The 19,575-nt window shown below is 36.1% G+C and overlaps 1 protein-coding gene across 1 annotated transcript in view; it reads right to left on the bottom strand.

The window, feature by feature from the left end:
• Window positions 1-2,399: 2,399 nt before the first annotated feature.
• Window positions 2,400-19,575, bottom strand: part of NaCP60E (Na channel protein 60E) — a 593,779-nt gene continuing 576,603 nt past the window's right edge. Inside the window, exons 17-27 of the mRNA XM_089638853.1 lie at window positions 19,131-19,405; window positions 18,485-18,860; window positions 17,574-17,889; window positions 17,079-17,354; window positions 15,659-15,955; window positions 13,621-13,909; window positions 11,900-12,093; window positions 10,408-10,610; window positions 9,012-9,284; window positions 8,556-8,915; window positions 2,400-8,353 (exon numbers count right to left, since the gene is read on the bottom strand). Coding sequence (XP_089494979.1) covers window positions 7,579-8,353; window positions 8,556-8,915; window positions 9,012-9,284; window positions 10,408-10,610; window positions 11,900-12,093; window positions 13,621-13,909; window positions 15,659-15,955; window positions 17,079-17,354; window positions 17,574-17,889; window positions 18,485-18,860; window positions 19,131-19,405 — 3,634 coding nt within the window. The 3' untranslated portion in view covers window positions 2,400-7,578. The remainder of the gene's footprint in view (window positions 8,354-8,555; window positions 8,916-9,011; window positions 9,285-10,407; window positions 10,611-11,899; window positions 12,094-13,620; window positions 13,910-15,658; window positions 15,956-17,078; window positions 17,355-17,573; window positions 17,890-18,484; window positions 18,861-19,130; window positions 19,406-19,575) is intronic.

Raw genomic sequence — 19,575 nt, forward strand, 5'->3', positions numbered from 1 at the left:
GATAAAACACCATCATATAGGTACATAGGTTAGGTATCGAACAGTTAGGTAGGTATACAGATAAAACAGGTATTTCTCTATTTTATTATAAACAGTGATATAAAAACGATCTAAAGTTGGAGAAAGCCATACATGAAATTAATTTAATCTCTATTTGGTATCTACCTATATGATTAAATGTATTCCTAGGTATTCTACTTTTTTGGGGTTAGAATTTGTAAACTTTTGTTATTAAATTTACTGATATAAATAGGAAACATTATCCAAAATTTATATACTTACCACAAGCCTTGTTTAAATTTTTCATCATTTCCAGAAAACGCCGAGATCTTTTCATTTTGTAATAATAATAAATTGAGTTAAGTAAATAAATAATCCACAGAACACAAAATAATCACAACAATGTAAAGCAAATGACAAACACTAGTGACTTCATGATGGTCAAAATAGTACAAGTTCATAGGCACGCCTAGCGACATAAATCATTTAGAAGTATTATCGGTGGATGTAACAGTATAAGGTACACTTATACTTATGAAACTGAAGAAATGTGTCGAATTACTTTTTGCACGTGTGTACCATCTAGTACAAGTACTTTTATTCTGTTTGAACCGAATCTTTGAGCTAAAGAGGTGATTGTCATTACGAGTATAAGTGATCTTATACTTATGAGCTCAAGTATTTTAAGTTAGTTTAATAGGCACAAAGTTGTTTATTTATGTTTTGAGTACTGGTGTAACTATACAGTTAATACCATTGATGCCGGCATACACAAGACACATTTTCTCATATAAATCGTTAAATGGTCAAAAATGCAGTTATACTGTTATGTCCGCCCATCAAAGATTTATTAGTATACATATGTATATATAAATTGTTATATTTTATAATCATTGTCCGGAAACTGTCGTGCAAGCGGGAAACTGGCGAATCTACATCACATTTGAAGTCAATTTTGCGATATAACTTTCTTGAAGTGACACTTACCATAATATTATAGGTAGGTACCTACATTATGTTTTCAATTTGTTGCTTGGTGAAACAACAAACGTCATGCACCGACAGCTACTGATTTCATGTGTAATCATTTTTGCTTTAGTTCGAGAATATATTTTCCCTAGACCTCTGTCCGCTTTCCTTCATAGTAAACTTTATAGATTTTTTCTTAAATAATATTCACCATCTCATGTGCTTTACCGTTGCACGATGCAACCTTCACTCACACTGCATGCCGCTTGAAGTCCCGGAAATCCTTCTCCCCGAAGGAATGAGGCTCCTCATATTACCTCACATTCCAGAAGATAGGTAGAAACTTGAGTGACAATCGGCCGACATAAGAAATGCCCATCTCATACACAACCCCACTGAGTGACAGCCTGCCTCATTGTTCTCACCCTAAACTCTGGTCCACCATCAATAGATTAAGGTCCTCCCACATCCGCAAGTGGGGCCTTAAAGAGTCAGCGATGTGTGAATGCAGTGCAATGCAGACCACCGAACATTCATTCCTCGTCGAGATTGGTAAGGTCCACAGGGCGAAGCCTGAGGCCCTAGACTGGCTCACATACCTAGATGTCCCCCCCTGAACCCTCACCATACGAAAGAAAAAGAATCTTCGGAAATAAAAGCCAGTAATTCATTTATAAATATTTATTATTGAATTCTTCAACTGTAGACATGAGATTTCCTTTGTACATTATGTTCAAATAATAATGAATACTCTTTAATTATTATCATCTAATTATCATAATTCGAAATCTTAAATATATTTGAACCAAACAGACACGATCACAACACTATTGTAGCCAATTAGATGTGCATTATGTATTTAAGAATTTAAAAGAAGTATCCAATTTAAAGATATTAGGGAATTATAAATTAAGGCTTTTAATATAAATATATTTTAATTTTTGTAACAGACACAACTAGCTTCAACAATGATAGATATTTATCATGAAAGGCCTTCTATATTAGTGAGTAATTTGAATAGACACCGAGACCGCCATTTGAACTCAATCTCGTTATGATAAATTATTTTAAAACATTCTTATATATAAGTACTTTGATAAAAATTTACCAATTTACAATATGAATGTAATATTTTCTGCGTGTTAAGGTAACATGTAATAATACAAATCTATTTCATTACAATCCGGAAACTAAACATTGTATGTCCAAAATTTATTAATTTGGTGACTTCACAATAATTATTGTTACATATTTTCAGTTCATATAATAATAATACTTGTAATTTAATTTTTTTTTGTTGAAATATTTCTATAAAACGAATTTAACTTGACATAAAAATTTTTTCTTTCAAAAATCATACTTTTTATACTCTCTGATTCTAAATAAATAATTTATACTATCTTAAGTAATATTTTTTTGTAAATGATTTGCTTCAAGTTCAGAATCATAATATATGAACCGAGATAACTTTAACATAAAATATGTAAACCTCTTCTCTAAAGCGTACTTATCCAATGTTTAGTAAATAATTTATATAAAGCATTATTTTTTACAAATAATTTATTTCTTCATAAACATTATAACATAATAATAGATTTGTTATATAACTTACTTTATCTGATATGGTAAATATGAAATAAATCATTATTAAAAATTAGTGTAACTGCGATATTCTGTGAGATGGTTTTATCTTTCATTCGATATAAACTTTTTTAAATGGTTTATTGTCAAAAATGTTCACCCCATTTACGATGCCATCTTTAATATTTATCAACAGAAATAGAATACATGCTCTTTGAATTTAATGACCTATTTTGCATTAAATAACAATTATTAGATGGAAACACAGACATCGAAATTGATAGACTTGTCCTAATATGAAATCTGGGTATAATTTCATCGAGCTGGAGGCAAACCACATGATCATATTTTTGGCACCAGGATGGTTCGAGAATGCTTTGACTAAATTACAACATCAGTCGTACATTGACCGCCGAAGAGGGCACATTGAAATAACCAGACCTTGCGCAAAAAGTGTGACTTTTCTACGCAGCATCTGAATGTTCCTTTTTAAACAATCTTCCTGGCGTAGCAACGCTAAAGATGAGTGAGGGGGGTAAGTTATAACACATTTGTAAAAGGGTCTAACTAAATAATGTACCAAAATATTCAATTTTTTAACAAGCCCGAACTTTTGTTTAGCCCATTTGGGATTTGCAGTCATGCAGCCAGCAATTTGTGTGCCATTTTAAAAATGACTAGTAATTCATAAGCAGTTTTGAATAGTGGTATTACAATGCGAGTTGCCTGTATAATGCCATTTATTAATTGTAGCCCCGACAAGCGTTGCTGTGGTTCAGCCTGTCTGCGCAGATAGAGAAACAAGTTGTTGTTGCTTTTACGCCAAACAGAAGGTGCTGTTTTTTACCTATTACAGGTGACATATATATATATAATATAGGTGTATAAAAACATACGCGTATTTGAATGTAACGTTGTGTCAAAATTTCAAAGCAATCGGTGGAGAACTTTAGGAGATTTAAGATTTTGAACAAACAAACATTTACATTTTTATTTATATAGATTGAAAAATCACAGAAAGGGAGACGATCACGCCGCCTCCCGCGCTCTGCGCACTTGGTTTGATCTCCTTTCCCTGATTGGCTGGTCTATCAATTTGAATGTCTATGGGGTGTAAACAATAAATGATATTAAATTATCCACGTAAAATAAATGCTGAACAGAATATGTTTGATGCATTTTGCACACAAGTTTTACTATGTTGGTTATTCCCCTTCTGACACTCTTTCGTTGGACTATAAGGCTTGTGACAAGGTTTTTAATTATCTTCCATCCGTACAGGTAAACATTCTGGTTGTGCACTCTTGAAACAAGTGCAGTAGTCAAATGCGTCAAGTTAATCATTTTCATGCAAGTAAAGATAGATATAACAGTATATTAAATGAAAACAGAATTCAAACAGATATTATGTAGCTATCTACATACTTTGAATAATGTTATATTAACTTATTTTTTAATGGTATTGATTTTTGTTGTTTGCTTTGTTCCAATATCTACTAATGGTCCACTCTACGTTTATCTGTAAGTATAATAATTAGGCCTCCCAAACATTAATCATTTAATTATACTTTGAATTTAGTCATTTATTACATGATTTCAATGCTATTTGAAGTTAACAAAATACTGTTTTTAGCAGTTTCTTGAATTTGAGTTAGTCAATATTATTTTAGGTTAGATTGCAGCAAAATAAATATTAATATGTTATGTTATGCCTATTTTTTTTTGTAAGGTTTGTAAGTCTGTTAATTTATGAATAAATATTATCCATTTTTTTTAAAGTTTTGAGATGTCATCATCCTCTTATCTTAAATCAAATTAATTGTGAGCCCAGGTTTTGTGTTCCACTTTATATTCGAGGATTTGTAGCGCTATATAATTTACAAAATATTCACAAAAAAATAAATCTAATGCAATAAAAAATTAATGAAATAAATAAGAATATGTACAGATAAGGAAAAAGAAGAGAAGATAAAAAAATTATATACAATGATCAATCTAAAGTAAATGGAGTTTTTGTGTATAATTTTATTTCCACACCTGGAAAATAATTGATTTTGTCTTATCCTATAATCCTTAGAGCGAACTTTACACTTACACTATGGAGAACAAAGACGAGAGTGCAGAGTGGCTGGCTAGTGGAGTACGCTAGGCGTCAGACGAAAGAGCTGGACGCCAGACGCAAAGCGCCAGACACAAAAGAGCTAGGCGCCAGACGCCAAACGTTAGACGTCAGACACCAAGCGCTAAACGTCAGACGCCAAACGCTAGTAGCCAAGACGTCAGACGTCAGATGCCAGACTCCGAACGCTAGATGCCAGACGCTAAACGCCAGATGCCACGCTAGACACCAGACGCTAGATGCTAGACGCCAGATGCTAGATAACTTGGCTACTGGGAACAAAGGAGATAGCCGTATACACCATATGTGCGTCACTACTAATACATATGTACAATATTGTCAATGCCCGCTAACACAATTACTTCATAATAATATCTTTAACACAACCATTAGGAATGGGGTACGTCGGCAGTTTCCTTTTCTTCTTCGTCTCCCGCCAACATACATACATATGTACAATAATCAATGGAAGTTTGGAAAGTTCTTCGAAAAATAAGTTTTATGTGATTTTTAATAGAAAAGTTCAGCAGTGTTGGTTGGCCAACCTAGTGACTAGCTAGAGACTTCAGCTATAAACATGCTTATAAAAAGTGCAAAAGATGGACTAGAGTTTGTCAAAAGTAATTTGGAATTTTTATTTTTTGTATTTCTTTTATTTCATAACTGATGTAAATGTAAAAGTAGGTGTAAGTTTTTAGAAAATTTCGTTTGTGAGTTGATTGTAGATTGGAGGTGCTGACCACTGACCAGAGTGCTTGTATAATATATGCAATATGTATGATGGCTCTTCAAGGCACTTAAATAAGCCAGGACTTGGCTGGAACCAAAAGAATAAGGCTACACAAATAAATTAACAAAGCTCAATGTTCTCTACGTGCTTTACATTTTAGTTAAGTCTGCTTTTGACATATTTTGGATTTATTTATGGTGAAAATATGATTGGAGGGTTTTGTAATGTTTTGAGTATTTTGGATTTATAATTTGATTGTTTTATGTTTTATAACTACGATAAGGGTAAGGAAGAGTCGTGCCTTGTGGAATGAGACCATTTACACAGTTATGAAGTAAAACAGGGAAAAACTACAAGTAAATTTATAAAATGCTAAACGTAAATTCCTACATAGAATGGTGATGGACCCGTTGGATATTGTGTTTTATAAAAAGCTTACAAAAATTAAATAAACAAAACATTACAAAACACAAGAGTTAAATAATTATTATACATCTTTTTAAACATTTCATTGTATTATTATCTAAATTTGTTTGAAATTCGAAGATAAACTAATAATTTTATTTAGTCGATTTTTCTTAAGAATAGATTAAGTTTAAAAAGAATGGGATAAACGATGCTACTCTAAAATTAATTTTGATTGTACCGAAGCATATTTTTTGTTAAAAAGAGGTTTTGACCAAAGGGCGTGCGGTCAGCCTTGATTAGTTCCAATAGACTTTACGGAAGTGGTAAGTGACGGGTTACCACAGCCGCAAGTAACCCCAAGTGAAGTCAGCCTTGATTAGTTCCAAGAGGCCTTAGGGAAGTGGCAGGTGGAAGGTTGCCACACCTGCAAGTGATACTAAATGCAGTCAGCATTGATTAGTTCAAACAGACCTCAGGGAAGTGGCAAGTGGCTGGTTACCACAGCCGCAAGTAACCCCAAGTGAGGTCAGCCTTGACTAGTTCCAAGAGGCCTTAGGGAAGTGGCAGGTGGAAGGTTGCCACACCTGCAAGGATACTAAGTGCAGTCAGCATTGACTAGTTCAAACACACCTCAGGGAAGTGGGAATGGGCAAGTGGCAGGTTGCACACCCGCAAGTGACACCAAGTGAAGTCAGCCTTGATTAGTTCCAAAAGACCTTTGGGTAGTGGCAAGTAAAAGGTCGCTACACCTGCAAGTGACGCTAAGTGCGGTCAGCCTTAATTAGTTCCAATAGACCATTAGGGAAGTGCACACCCGCAAATTACACTAAGTCCAGTCAGCCTTGATTAGTTCTGAGAGGCCTTAGGGAAGTGGTAAGTGACACCAAGTTGGAATAGTAAGAATTGTCAGTGAGAGTGCTTCAACATGCGTCAAGTCTCCCAACTTATTATTGCTTGTAACGAACGCGGATTAAAATGCCTTATAATGTATAACATTCCCCTTAAGCTTACCTAGAGAGTAAATCTATTATTCCTATAGCGCACAGGGATACTTCTCCGTCCCACGGAGGCAAAACACTTTGCTTCACACATTGCTTTATTTCTCCCTTGCGCTAGTTAAATTGTTAGAATTCACTTTACCATTATTGACAAAAGTAAACCGTCGAACTGAAGACTGTTCAGTTAACTGATGTTACCCTGTTCTTATTCAAGTTAAATAAACTTAAAGTTATCTACGTATTTTACACAAAATTATAACCTATATCACCTTTACACAGGAATATTAAAATAACCTAGCAACTGTAGTGATTCTATTTCACTAATACTATCAACATGTTAATAATGAACTAGCTATTTCAATGTATTAATCATCTTAATACTATATGAATTTGTGTTATATTTTCTTATTATTGCTTATTTAAAACCATGTTTTATAAACAAGCATAATTCATATATTTGCTTTATTTTAAAGTAGCACCCAATTACTTTTTTAGCAATCTGCTATAATTGATATTGCTAAAATAATTAAACTAAATTGAAAAATTCTACAACTATCTACCTCTCTCTCTGATCAAGCTCATTGTACCGAGATACACACGGATTGCTCCAATACTTCTACTGAATCTGTCAAGTCTTTGGGAATTGTTTTCTGATACAATGACGTATGCAGTATGCAGCGCAAGTCATACATACTAGTACTAGGGGAAAATAGCATAAAACTTCTTTACTGTCCAGAGTTGCTTTCCTTGTCTCCGCTGAGGTGGGTTGTACATCAGCTACTGGGCTCCGCATTCCCTCGGTCTTTACACACCTCCCTGTCCTCCTCTGCACTGTACTCTTCACTCTCGCGGTGCACCAAGACGTGCACCAGTGTGGGCTCCGGGGCTGGCTGGGGCTGTTGGGGCTGCAGTGAGGGTAGCAGTGGGGGCGCCTCAGGGGATGCCTCCGTCACCAGGATGCTCACCTCACTGCCCGCTGGGCACAGCCCTCCCAGCCCCACGGCGCTCACCCGCAACCCCGTCTGCGACCCGCCTCGCTCCAGGGGCTTCTTCCTGATGATACTTCCGATTCTCTTGGGCTTGGAATCGTCACCTCCGGACAGGTGCAGGCCCAGCATGGTCCCGCTTTGCTTTAAGGATCCCTTGTGCCTCAGAGGTGAAGTGATATCATCATCGTGTTGGCTCTCTACTGCATCTTGGTGCTTGAGAAAGAAGTTGTAGATGCTCCTTCTCCTGGTCGGGGGCTGTGAGAGCCCCAACATGGGAGCACCGCCCTCTGGAGAAGGCTCGCTGATGGTGATACAAGGGTCGGCTTGCGTTCCGACAACACTGTTGGCCAAGAACAGGAGGGGAAGGTTGAGCCAGGGCCCGGCCAGGTCACTGAGGTCGGAGCCATCAGAAGCTCTGGAGGACTTGCGTGAAGAAGCCCTGCTGCCGCGGTGGACATGAAGGAAGGCCGAGAGGCGGCCTTGCCACCCGCCAGGGGAAGAAGTCTGCGTTTGTTCATCCTCAACTTCCAAAGGCTCCCGTTCTCTGTCTCTTTTAATTCTGGAATACATAATGCTATTAACATTTCTACTCTTACAAGGGGGACCTTGGCAAAGCTTTAGACAAAGCATGTTTCGAAAGCCTCATCTGATCAGGCTCTATCATGCATAGCACATTACAAAAGCAAGTTTCTACGCATACACATACAATACACACGACAAACACATAAACATGTATGTATATCATTTTCAAGTCTGCTTACTTCATATAATCTCTGAAAGTTTTTTGTATCAATTTAGCCGCTTTATCTTGTCTCTTCCACATTCTGGTAGATGAAACAATCTCCAATTCCTTTCTCGTAGGGAATTGCTTCTTGAACTTGATATCCATCTGATCCTGCAGCTGGCGGAAGTTATCCGTCTCCTCTACGTGGCCCAGGACATACTTGACGAGGGAATGGAGAATATCCAAGCAGTGAATCTTGTTTCCTTTGGCTATGGGGAGGTTGAAGCTGACCAGAGCCACGGTGTTAGGTTTGGAGATCCCCAAGGGGGGGTCGAGAGAGGCGATGAAGTCCGACAGTTGGGAGAAACTGATGAACTGAGTGGCATGGGGGTCGTATCTAAACACACAAATACATGTCAATAACCTCATCAAAATAATACTCATCATTTTATTGTATTGCTAAGTAATATATATATTGTAATGTGCTTCGTACTTTGACCACCGAATGTAGAACATCTCCAGGTCGTCCTCTACAATGCCGATCTCCTCCTCCTGGTGAGCCTGGTTGAAGTTCTCCAGGATGATGGCGATGTACATGTTGATGACTATCATGTAGCTGATGATGATGAAGCTGGTGAAGTAGGTGATGGCCAGGAGTGGGGAGCCGCAGTCCCCGTTGGCCTGTCCCTTTGCATACATATCGCAGTGGGGTGGCTGTATCATGAGGGACTCAAGCACATCGTTCCAACCCGCTGAAGTCATTAGCCTGGAGATCAGATGCAAATTTGGTTAGAGGCATACTGCTGGCGGCTTCGTAGTAACCTCGTTCTCATAAATAATCCATTTATCAAAAAGAGAGGTTAAAAACTATCTCTACCAGGAGTTGGTTGTTGGATATTAAAGTTTTTTTCTTAATTAATAATTTTTGTAACAATGGTTGCAATGTTTTGTAACAATCTGCTTCTCTTACTGGGAAGAGTTCCAGTGTTGAAACAGGCCTATAATTTATGATGGGAGTCTGTTGGTTTGAAAATGAACACTTTTTTCAGTCAGATACCAAAATAAAATTACAACCACTTTCTTTCGTAAACTGTCTTTAAGGCTGCAACATTCAATCATGAATAGTTTTTCATATTTTTGCATGTTTACAGTCTTAATTCAAACATTATATTCAAACATTATAATTTCTCTTATTACCTTAAAGGTAGTTACACAATTTCCCATATATATATTAAGTATTCTAACCTTCAAAAAGTGTTCAACAAGTTTTTAACCCTATTTTTTTCCTCCTAACCACAGTTTTCCCGCCAATTATTAAATGATTAACCTTCAGGCTGCATTAAAATTAATGGGTGATTTCACCTCCATGTAGCACATTTTTTCATGTTGTCTCGCCGACCAATAATACTTTTTAAAACTGTAATGAAATATATTTCCCATGATCATTCTTTATGTAAACCTTGCTCAAATTACGCATCCATATCTTAACTAATCGTAAATAACTCAAAATACTTGTTTTAGAGCAATGTTTATATAAACAAAATGAAGTATTACAGATAAATCAACAGCGTGCCGAGACGGAACAGACGCGGAATAGATGCTTCCCGCCGGCTGGGGGTTAAGGTGACCTTTCGTCCTGGTGTAACCAGTACAGTACTAGTTGTCTCAAACCATTGCACAAAATTAATCTATTCCCAAAAATTGCACCATGCATTTTTAGAAATTGGGAATATCCTGGTATAAATAAAAATAAAAATGTTTTTCTTATTTTTATTTTACTTTAAAAATGGAACACACTCTAATATTAATAATAAACTACTATAACATACCTACCAACCTCCATACAATACAATACAATTATAGAATCAAAGATGATTTGTGTTGCTCACCTAAACAGAAGTTGCATGCTTCGTCCAAACGTTTCAAAGTTAACGATGTCGTCCAGCGCGCCCTGCTGCTTGACGTGGCCAAATACGGACATGCCGATGATGGCGTAGATGAAGGTGATGAGGGCTAGTAAGGCTCCGATGTTGAATAGGGCGGGCAGCGAAACCACAAGCGCAAACAGGAGCTTTCTGATGCCTTTGGCAGCCTGAAATATAACAATACTCGTATTACATTAAAAAAATCTACCTACTACATTTCACGGATTTCTAGTCTAGCTACTAGGTAGGCGGTTTAGTCTAAATTTCAAAGCTTATTTTTTCGAAATTATCGAAAAATGGCGAATTGTGGTGTGACATATAGAATGTTATTTCAAAGCTCCATTGCCTGTTAGAAATTAAGCTGTAAGCTCGAAAGAGTTTAATTGACCTAGAATTTCCTAAAGGTTCTTTAACATGTGCGGGCATTTCACTGAAAACATTGTATTGCGTTCTGTGCGTGAGTTTTGACGACAAGACATGTTCAATTATTATTAAGTAGTTATCTCTACGTAAATATTATTTCAAATATTGTCATGTATACGGATGATGATGATGATGTATGCAGATGATGATGTATGTGGATGATGATGATGTATGCGGATGATGATTATGTATGTGGATGATGATGATGTATGCGGATGATGATTATGTATGTGGATAATGATGATGTATGCGGATGATGATGTATGTGGATGATGATGATGTATGCGGATGATGATTATGTATGTGGATAATGATGATGTATGCGGATGATGATGTATGTGGCGGATGATGATGTATGTGGATAATGATGATGTATGCGGATGATGATTATGTATGTGGATGATGATGATGTATGCGGATGATGATTATGTATGTGGATAATGATGATGTATGCGGATGATGATGTATGTGGATGATGATGATGTATGCGGATGATGATTATGTATGTGGATAATGATGATGTATGCGGATGATGATGTATGTGGATGATGATGATGTATGCGGATGATGATTATGTATGTGGATAATGATGATGTATGCGGATGATGATGTATGTGGATGATGATGATGTATGCGGATGATGATTATGTATGTGGATAATGATGATGTATGCGGATGATGATGTATGTGGATGATGATGATGTATGCGGATGATGATGATGTATGTGGATAATGATGATGCATGCGGACGATGTTGATGATATATGCAGATGATGATGATGTATGCGGATGATGATGATGTATGCGGATGATGATGATTTATGCGGATGATGATGATGATGTATGCAGATGGTGATGATAATGATGTATGCAGATGATGATGATGTATGCGAATGATGATGATGCATGCGGATGATCTGGAATTTGCTGTTGTCGTGGCATCAGATTTACAGAAAACATTAATAATTTCAGTCGTCCTTAAATACAAATTGACCAGGGTGCGTCAAATAGAATTTTGCAAATTTGTTGTTACCTTAATGAGTCTCAATATCCTTCCGATCCTGAACACCCTGACGACCCTCAGCAGCGTTGGAGACACGGGCAGATCTATCATGATGTCCTCCATGAGGATGCCCAGGATGCTGGCCAGCACCAGCAGGAAGTCAAACATGTTCCAGGGGACCGTGAAGTAGTGGTGACGCAGACCAACCATCTTTACAATGGCCTCTGGAAATGCAATACATTTGTCAGATTTTTGCTAGGAATTGGACTGAGTGCGTGGAAGATGATTGGAGCGCGATAAGAAGGTATGACTGGAGACTGCTTGGGACAGGAACAATAACAGTTATTTCTGGGAATATAATAAAGAATTATGAATTTTAAAAATTTAACCGAGAAAGAAGTGGATGAGTGCAAGAAGATTGGAGCAGGATGGGAAGATCAAAATGGAAACGAAGTTCTAGAGACAGGAGCCTGTGGAGAATATTTGTAAAGGATGCAACCCAACCATCTTAACAATGGCCTCTGGAAATTAAATACAATTGTCAAATTTATCCAAGGAAGAGGTAGACTAAGTGGAAAAAGATTAAAGCAGGATGAAAAAGCCTGAGGACTGAAGGCATTCGAATAGCTTTCAGAACCGGTAGAGGAAACTTGCTGAGTTTTCTTCAATTTAACTGAGGAAAGGGTGAATTTATTTATTTATTGTTCATTAACGCCCTATCAGGCTATTTTACAGAGGAAATTGACAATTTATCTATGTAAGTGTGACATAATACATGGATAATAGCATAACTACATACAAAAAATAAAAATCAAATGCTAATACTAAGATTAACATCAAGTCCAAATAATAACACCCAATATTGTAAATAAATCAAAATATAAAGTAAAGTATGTACATTGTAAATTCGTATATGCATATAATTATTCATGTTTATTGCAAACTAGTAAGACTGAAAACAGGAAAATAATTTACTTGTAAGGTAAATAAATAAATATATATAATATACTGATATGTATTAGAAAAATAATGTCTGTTGTATTTATAGAAAAAAAACTAATAAGTAATGGCAAAATACCAACGCCGTAATTAATATCGAATTTAGATAATAATACTTGAAACTATCTAGCAAAAAGATCTGAAATTAGTTGCCTTTTGAAACTCATAAAATTATTAACACCAAATATATAGTTTTTATAAGTAAACGATAAATGCCTTTGAAAGATGAATGATTTTTACAATTAAAGAAAACATGATCAAGAGTCTCATTTTCCATGCCGCACTGGCAGAGTGGACTATCTAGGACCCGGATTTTATATCAATAAGTTCACAGTGTTTGTTAGCAAGGTGATGAATTGAGTACGTGAAAGAAGATTATAGCGTGATGGGAAGGTCTGAAGACTGGAGATAAAATGCAAGGGACAGTAGCTGGTGGAGAACGTTTGTTGAGGATGCAGCTCAACCATCTTAACAATGGCCTCTAGAAATAATAGTAATTATTTGTGAAATTGTCTAATTGAACCGAGAAATAGGTAGACTAACTATATGATAAAAGGTTTCAAGAGACCGAAACAGGTGCTAAATATTTGTGGAGGACATTTGGAGGAAATTGTGATTTTATCCAATTTAACCGAGGAAGAAGATAGATTTCTGGACATTAGCTAGATTTTCGCTGGTGATCAGACAACATTAAACATGTTAAATTCGCCTACCTACTATTTAGTTAATAAAATACATGAAAGTTTTCTTACCCAAACTGAATACTGTTGTAAAAAATGCATTGCTAACTTCTAAGATGAAAAATATTGCATGTGGCTGATTGTAATGTTCGATGCCCATGGTCAGCATGTTAAGGAAGATCAGTACAAATATGGCAATCTCGAATCTTCTGGAGTTGGAAAGGTCGTAGAACATGGCTAGGAACTGGTTGATTGGCCTCTTTATAACTTTCTGAGGCTTCTTTCGGCCTAACTTCTTCATGGCGGTGTAGTAGTGCTTCTGACTTTCAGTCAAAAACATTTCCAAGACTCCTCCTTCATACTGAAAGAAACAAGTTTAATTCATGTTAGGCTTGGTTTATAAATCAATAAAATTCACATCACTGTCACAGATATCCATATTTAGAAATATTTTTTAAAGAAATGTTTGAACAAAAAAATTCTAGGTAAGCCTATGAAAAACCAAAAAAAACAAATCACACCATGAAATTCATATACAAAAAAACTTAACCTGTGAAAAACAAACACAAAAATACTTAACCATCACCATAAAAAAATAAAAAAAAACTTGATCATTACACCATTTCTCCACATTTCTTGTGTCTTTGTTTCACTCGGATCTTGTCATTCTTCCAACCAATTGTGCATCGTAAAATATAATATTCCTCCTGACAATAATTATTAATGTATCTATTCTCCTGCTAGGTATACTTGTCCAAACCATCTAACATCTTTTTCTTAACCTTCTAATGCTGAAATCCTGCGACCTAATACATTCGTCGTGTGCCGATGCAAAATTTTCACGCAGCTCGCAGTGCGTCAGCTGATTCTATTTTCGTAATAACTTACGAAGTACAAAGTTTTTCTTATTTGCATCGTCTTAAAAATTACAAAACACTTACAACAACTTCGAAAATTGTATCATAAGAAGTTTCCCAAGAAAGTAGCTGCTTATATTCAGAGAAATGTTTATTTTTCATCGTGTAATAAAAAAAAAAAATATAATAAAGTTTTATTATATTTTCTATGAGCTAAATAAGTGTTTCCACAATTAAAAAAAATGAAAACACAACAAACTACACAAACTGCGCGTTAGGCGGGCGCATTGAAGAATGATGCAGTGGTAACTTGGTTATTATTTAAAAATAGCTACTCTTTACGAATCGAAAAGTAAGAACTCTTTATCTTATTGTTTATTTTGTTGCCAAATTATTAATTATTTTAATAAGCTACAAATATTTTTTACCATTCAAAATCCCATGAAAAGGAAGTATGTTTAGAACGGGTTCCAATTTTTCATGGACGATAGGCATTTCCGGTATACAAAGAGTAGTGGGACTGACAGATTACGCTGTATGCATCATATGCTGAAATAGGCTAAGCCACGAGAATATAGCGTGCTTACAGCGTGGTCTGTCACAGGCTTAAGCTTACGTCACCCTTACATTATTTTAGGATTTCTTTATTTGTAGAATGGTTGATCACCTCAAATTATATATAAACTATAGTACAGTGGTTCATAACCTGGGTTCGGTGAGTCAGTGTCGCGTGTTCAGCAGAAGTCACACTGATTTGCAGTGAATATTAATTATTATGTTTTTGTGTGAAAATCATGTTTTAATGGTTTTTGTTCTTTGTTCTTAATAGTTTTGTTCTTTAATGGTTTTGTTCATTTTGTGCACCTTTGTATAAATATATACCTATGTTTGGTCCAATTAAGAAGGATTCGGCAAATGCGCATATGAAACTGGTGGGGGTCAGTATCTCCAACAAGGTTAAGAACCACTGCTATAGTATATATATATTATAGCAGTGGTTCATACCTATTATAATTATTCATAGATATATTGTATAGTTATAATAGGTAGGTATATCACATTTGCAATTTTGATCAAGTCATACTTTTGTAGGGCGACCTTCCACTTCTTATTTACAGTTTACTGTCACATAATATTTTCTCCCAACACTCCTTTTATCGTCCATATATTGCACGCCACCAAATCAGCATTAATTATTCCATCTTACATAAATCAAGAATAATATATTTTTAATATCAATACAATTTGGTTACCCTCTTTTTCAGCATGTTGAAATTATCAATGATGACTCCGATGAACAGGTTAAGGGTGAAGAAGGAGCCACAGACAATGAATATGACAAAGTAGATGTAGGCGTAGAGATTGGCTTCTCGCTGGGGCTGCAGGTCAACTCCTCGGGCGTCCACCGCATCGGCCATGACCTCCATCCAGCCCTCGAAAGTCGCCACTTGGAAGAGGGCCAGGTAGGCTATGCCAACATGATCAAAGGAGATCTTGGAATTGACCCATGAATAGTTACGGTAGATGCACTCCCATTTGTCATTCACAATCTGAAACGCATTAGAATGATTTTCTATTTAGTTATGTGATTAGCGCAGAACTGTGAAAAATTAAGGGAAATGTTAATTGTAGGATTTTTGACGCTAAAAGTATGAATATAAAATAAAATATTTGCCTGAGGATTCATTGCCTTTCAAAAGATGAAATTTACCCTTGGAATGTTTATAAACTTGAAAAATTACTACATCTATCAAATGACGTTGTAAAAATACAAGACCAGTTATATTCATAATAATCAAGAAAAAAAGTTGCACCGCTTATGAAAAGGAGAGCCATTCAAAGAATATGTATTTGATGGACCGCTTAAGTATGTAACTATGTCCACTGGACTTAGTTCATTGAAACCACGCGCATTTTCTTAGTAATGTATCTTCACTCTATTAATTTATTCAATCATCTGTCAAGTATTTGAACAAAACAAATATGTACGGATTTTGAAAAAAGAAATATTAATTCATAAAATAATTTCAGTACCTACTTTATTGCATGGATGATATGACAAGAGTTCTAATAAGTAGTTCCAATTTTGAAAATTATAGTATCATGGAATCTTTCACATTACTTACCAACTTTCCCTTGCATTACAACTGAAATTAGTATGTTATAATGTAAAATTACATTATATATTAATATTCCTTCAGAAATATGTGTTACCGCGTTTAGTTTTTTTCTCTGATATCTTTCCATATCTTCAATAGAACAGCGATTCCTACTCTAGGACTTTGATAGATAAATCACTAAAATGGGAACATATAAACTCTACTTGCTCGAAAACTTATATTCAGAACATAATACAGGTTTTTACGGCAGTGTTACAGAATGTGCTTTAAGGACCTAATTTAAATAATTATTTTGATCGGCCCTCACTACATTATTTATTTCCATATCACAAATAATTTTATTTGAAATACAATAATGATTTTCCTCCAACTTTCAAAGACACGAATATTTGGGACAGAAACAGATAATATTTTTTCGTCCGCTTGCGCCAAAGCTTCCTGTTACCACTGTGTTTTTGTATACAGTGGAGAGTTGCAATATTGAGGAATGAAGCAACATGTTTAAATTTTGAGGATCAGCTTTAAATACTGTTGAAAAATCTATTTAACTTACGTTAACCGGTAAAAGTTCCCCCTCGACATCCACACATTTGAAAAACTTCCCCCCGAAGAACTGCACCCCCATGATGGAGAATATAAGCCAGAAGACTAGGCACACCAGCAGGACATTGAAGATACTGGGGATGGCGTACATGAGAGCGTTCACCACTATTCGCATGCCCTGCCAGCGGGATATAGCGCGCAGTGGCCTCAGGGCTCTCAAGGTCCGCAAGGATCGCAGCACTTTTAGATTCTCATTCTCCTCTATTAATAAACTAAAGACAGACACCTGGAAAAATGAGTTTGTGATGAATTAAAATGGTATTGATTGTTGAAACATATACATTTTAAAATTCTCTAATCATTTAACTACAATTATGGTTATTCTATTTGTTTTAAAACGGTAATTTTTTTTAAAGTTGTTTTTACGCAGTTTTCAAAATTTAAAAAATAATTGCTAAATACAATGCTAAAATCACTGGAAAATAATTTAAAAAAATGGACTCACAAAGACAATAATAAAATCTAATATAGTCCAGAAACTTGAAAAGTATCTGGTGAATCCCAACGCTAGCCATTTGAGGAACATCTCTATTGTGAAGATCAGGCAAAACCCCAAGTTGGTCCAATACAAAATCTTCTTCAGTGGCTTATTGCTTTCCAAGTGGATGTCCTCAAAGCAGAGAGTGATGCTGGAGGCGAAGATAAGTACTAAGATGAACCACTCGAAGGCTGGGGTGTCCACATACTGCAAGACCACAGTGCGGGCCATGGTCCACTTCTGGCCTAAAGGTGTTTGCACCAGATTGTTCCAACACGAGCACCTGTAAACAATTTGTTTTATTGAAATTCTGATCTTACGAAACATGTTTTGCAATATTTTTTATAGTTTTAGTGTTGTCTTTGCTCCATTAACCGGTTCAGTGCCAATCATTCCCACGGGGGGATCAATCATATGTAATTTTAATGGTGACAAAAGCTCCTGGCAACGAATATGTTAACCCCTTATTTAATCGTATTTTAATCTCTAAAACCGAATGACCACATTTTTTAACCACCGGGGATTAACCAAACGGGCCTTAGTAACTAAGGATTTTGTAATAGGTTAACTGGAAATATTAACATGCTAGGAAAATGTGTTTTCGAACTTTTTTGTGGTTTTCAAGCTTTTGGGTTTTCGTCCCTGGAAAACTGAATTGAAAAAATATATTATATTCGAAAACTACGTATTTGAATCTCTTTGGATCCCATTTGGATCTCAGATCACGAGAATTTTTTTACAGCCCTTACAAAATCTTAAAAAGGATCACCTATAATCCATCGCAACTTCTCCCTCTTTCTTATTAACAACCCATCAAACAGAAGGGTTCTCAGTTGAAGGACTGTAAGAGAATTTTACTGTATTTTAGCTAAACAAACCTTTGATAGCAATGCTGTGGAAAGCAGTCTTGTGGTGCCTTTGCTGTGACATTTCTAGCGAACCCGGGGAATTTCGGAAACCTGTCCACGAATTGTCCTTTTGAGTTCCTCCTGCCTCCAACTGTCAGCTCATCCACATAAGAAACAAGGGCGTGCCAAGGTCTCTTCACTCCGCTGGATTTCTCTTCCTTGCCTTCTTTGCTTTCCCTGTAGGCTTCTTCATTGTAGATGGAATCCTTAATGGTAACAGATTTGAGTTTTCCTGATAATATGTCTTCGTTGCTTATGATGGGTGGTATTGCTTCTTCAGTTTCGGTGTCTTTTGACGAACCTTTCTCTAAAACAGCCATTTCGATGCTTTCCGTTCCTGTTTCGTCTAGAATAAATGACATTGTGAGTATTTGTATTAGTTTCTTACTTACTAATGAAATTCCAAAGAAGCGAATAGTTGCAAAGGTATATATGATTTGCGTTCATGGTTCAGGTGCATTCAGGCATCTTCAAATACACACTCAGGGCTAGGGATTAAAATTCAAGCCCCGGCCTGTTCGGTCTCGACTCATTCATAAAGTGTAACATATTGGGTTGATAACATAATAAAAATTCATTAATAAAAAGCAATGATAAAATAAAGGTGAATGCTTACATGAATTACCTTTGCTATCTTTCTGCTGGGTCCCGAAGCCAGACGAGTATTGCATCTGCAGTAACTGTTTGCTAGCAAATTCCTTTCTTTCTTTCTCCGGCGACATTTCATCTAAGGCCTCTTTTGAATCTTCCCTGATGGTGGCGGAGTACCTCTTGCACTCCCCTCCAATCTCCTTGATGTCTCTCAACGTTTCTTGACTCCCGTGATTATAGGCGGCACTTTGGTGAAAGAGACCACCGGCAGAATAGCAAAAATCAGAACCTGATACAGGCCTACAAATACCAAATGAAATGAAAGGTGAATTATCTCAAACGCTTGAAGTAAAGGAAAGTTTTCATGCAAAGTATTTCAACAAATTGAAGAAATCATCGGAAATCAATATTTATCTACTTTAGAAAATCTCTCTACAATCAACTCGTTAACAGTGGGGTGACAAAAAACA

Source organism: Hesperophylax consimilis, chromosome 13 (genome assembly GCF_061612785.1).
Source record: "Hesperophylax consimilis isolate HC1 chromosome 13, BYU_Hcon_1.0, whole genome shotgun sequence".
NCBI classification, from domain to species: domain Eukaryota; kingdom Metazoa; phylum Arthropoda; class Insecta; order Trichoptera; family Limnephilidae; genus Hesperophylax; species Hesperophylax consimilis.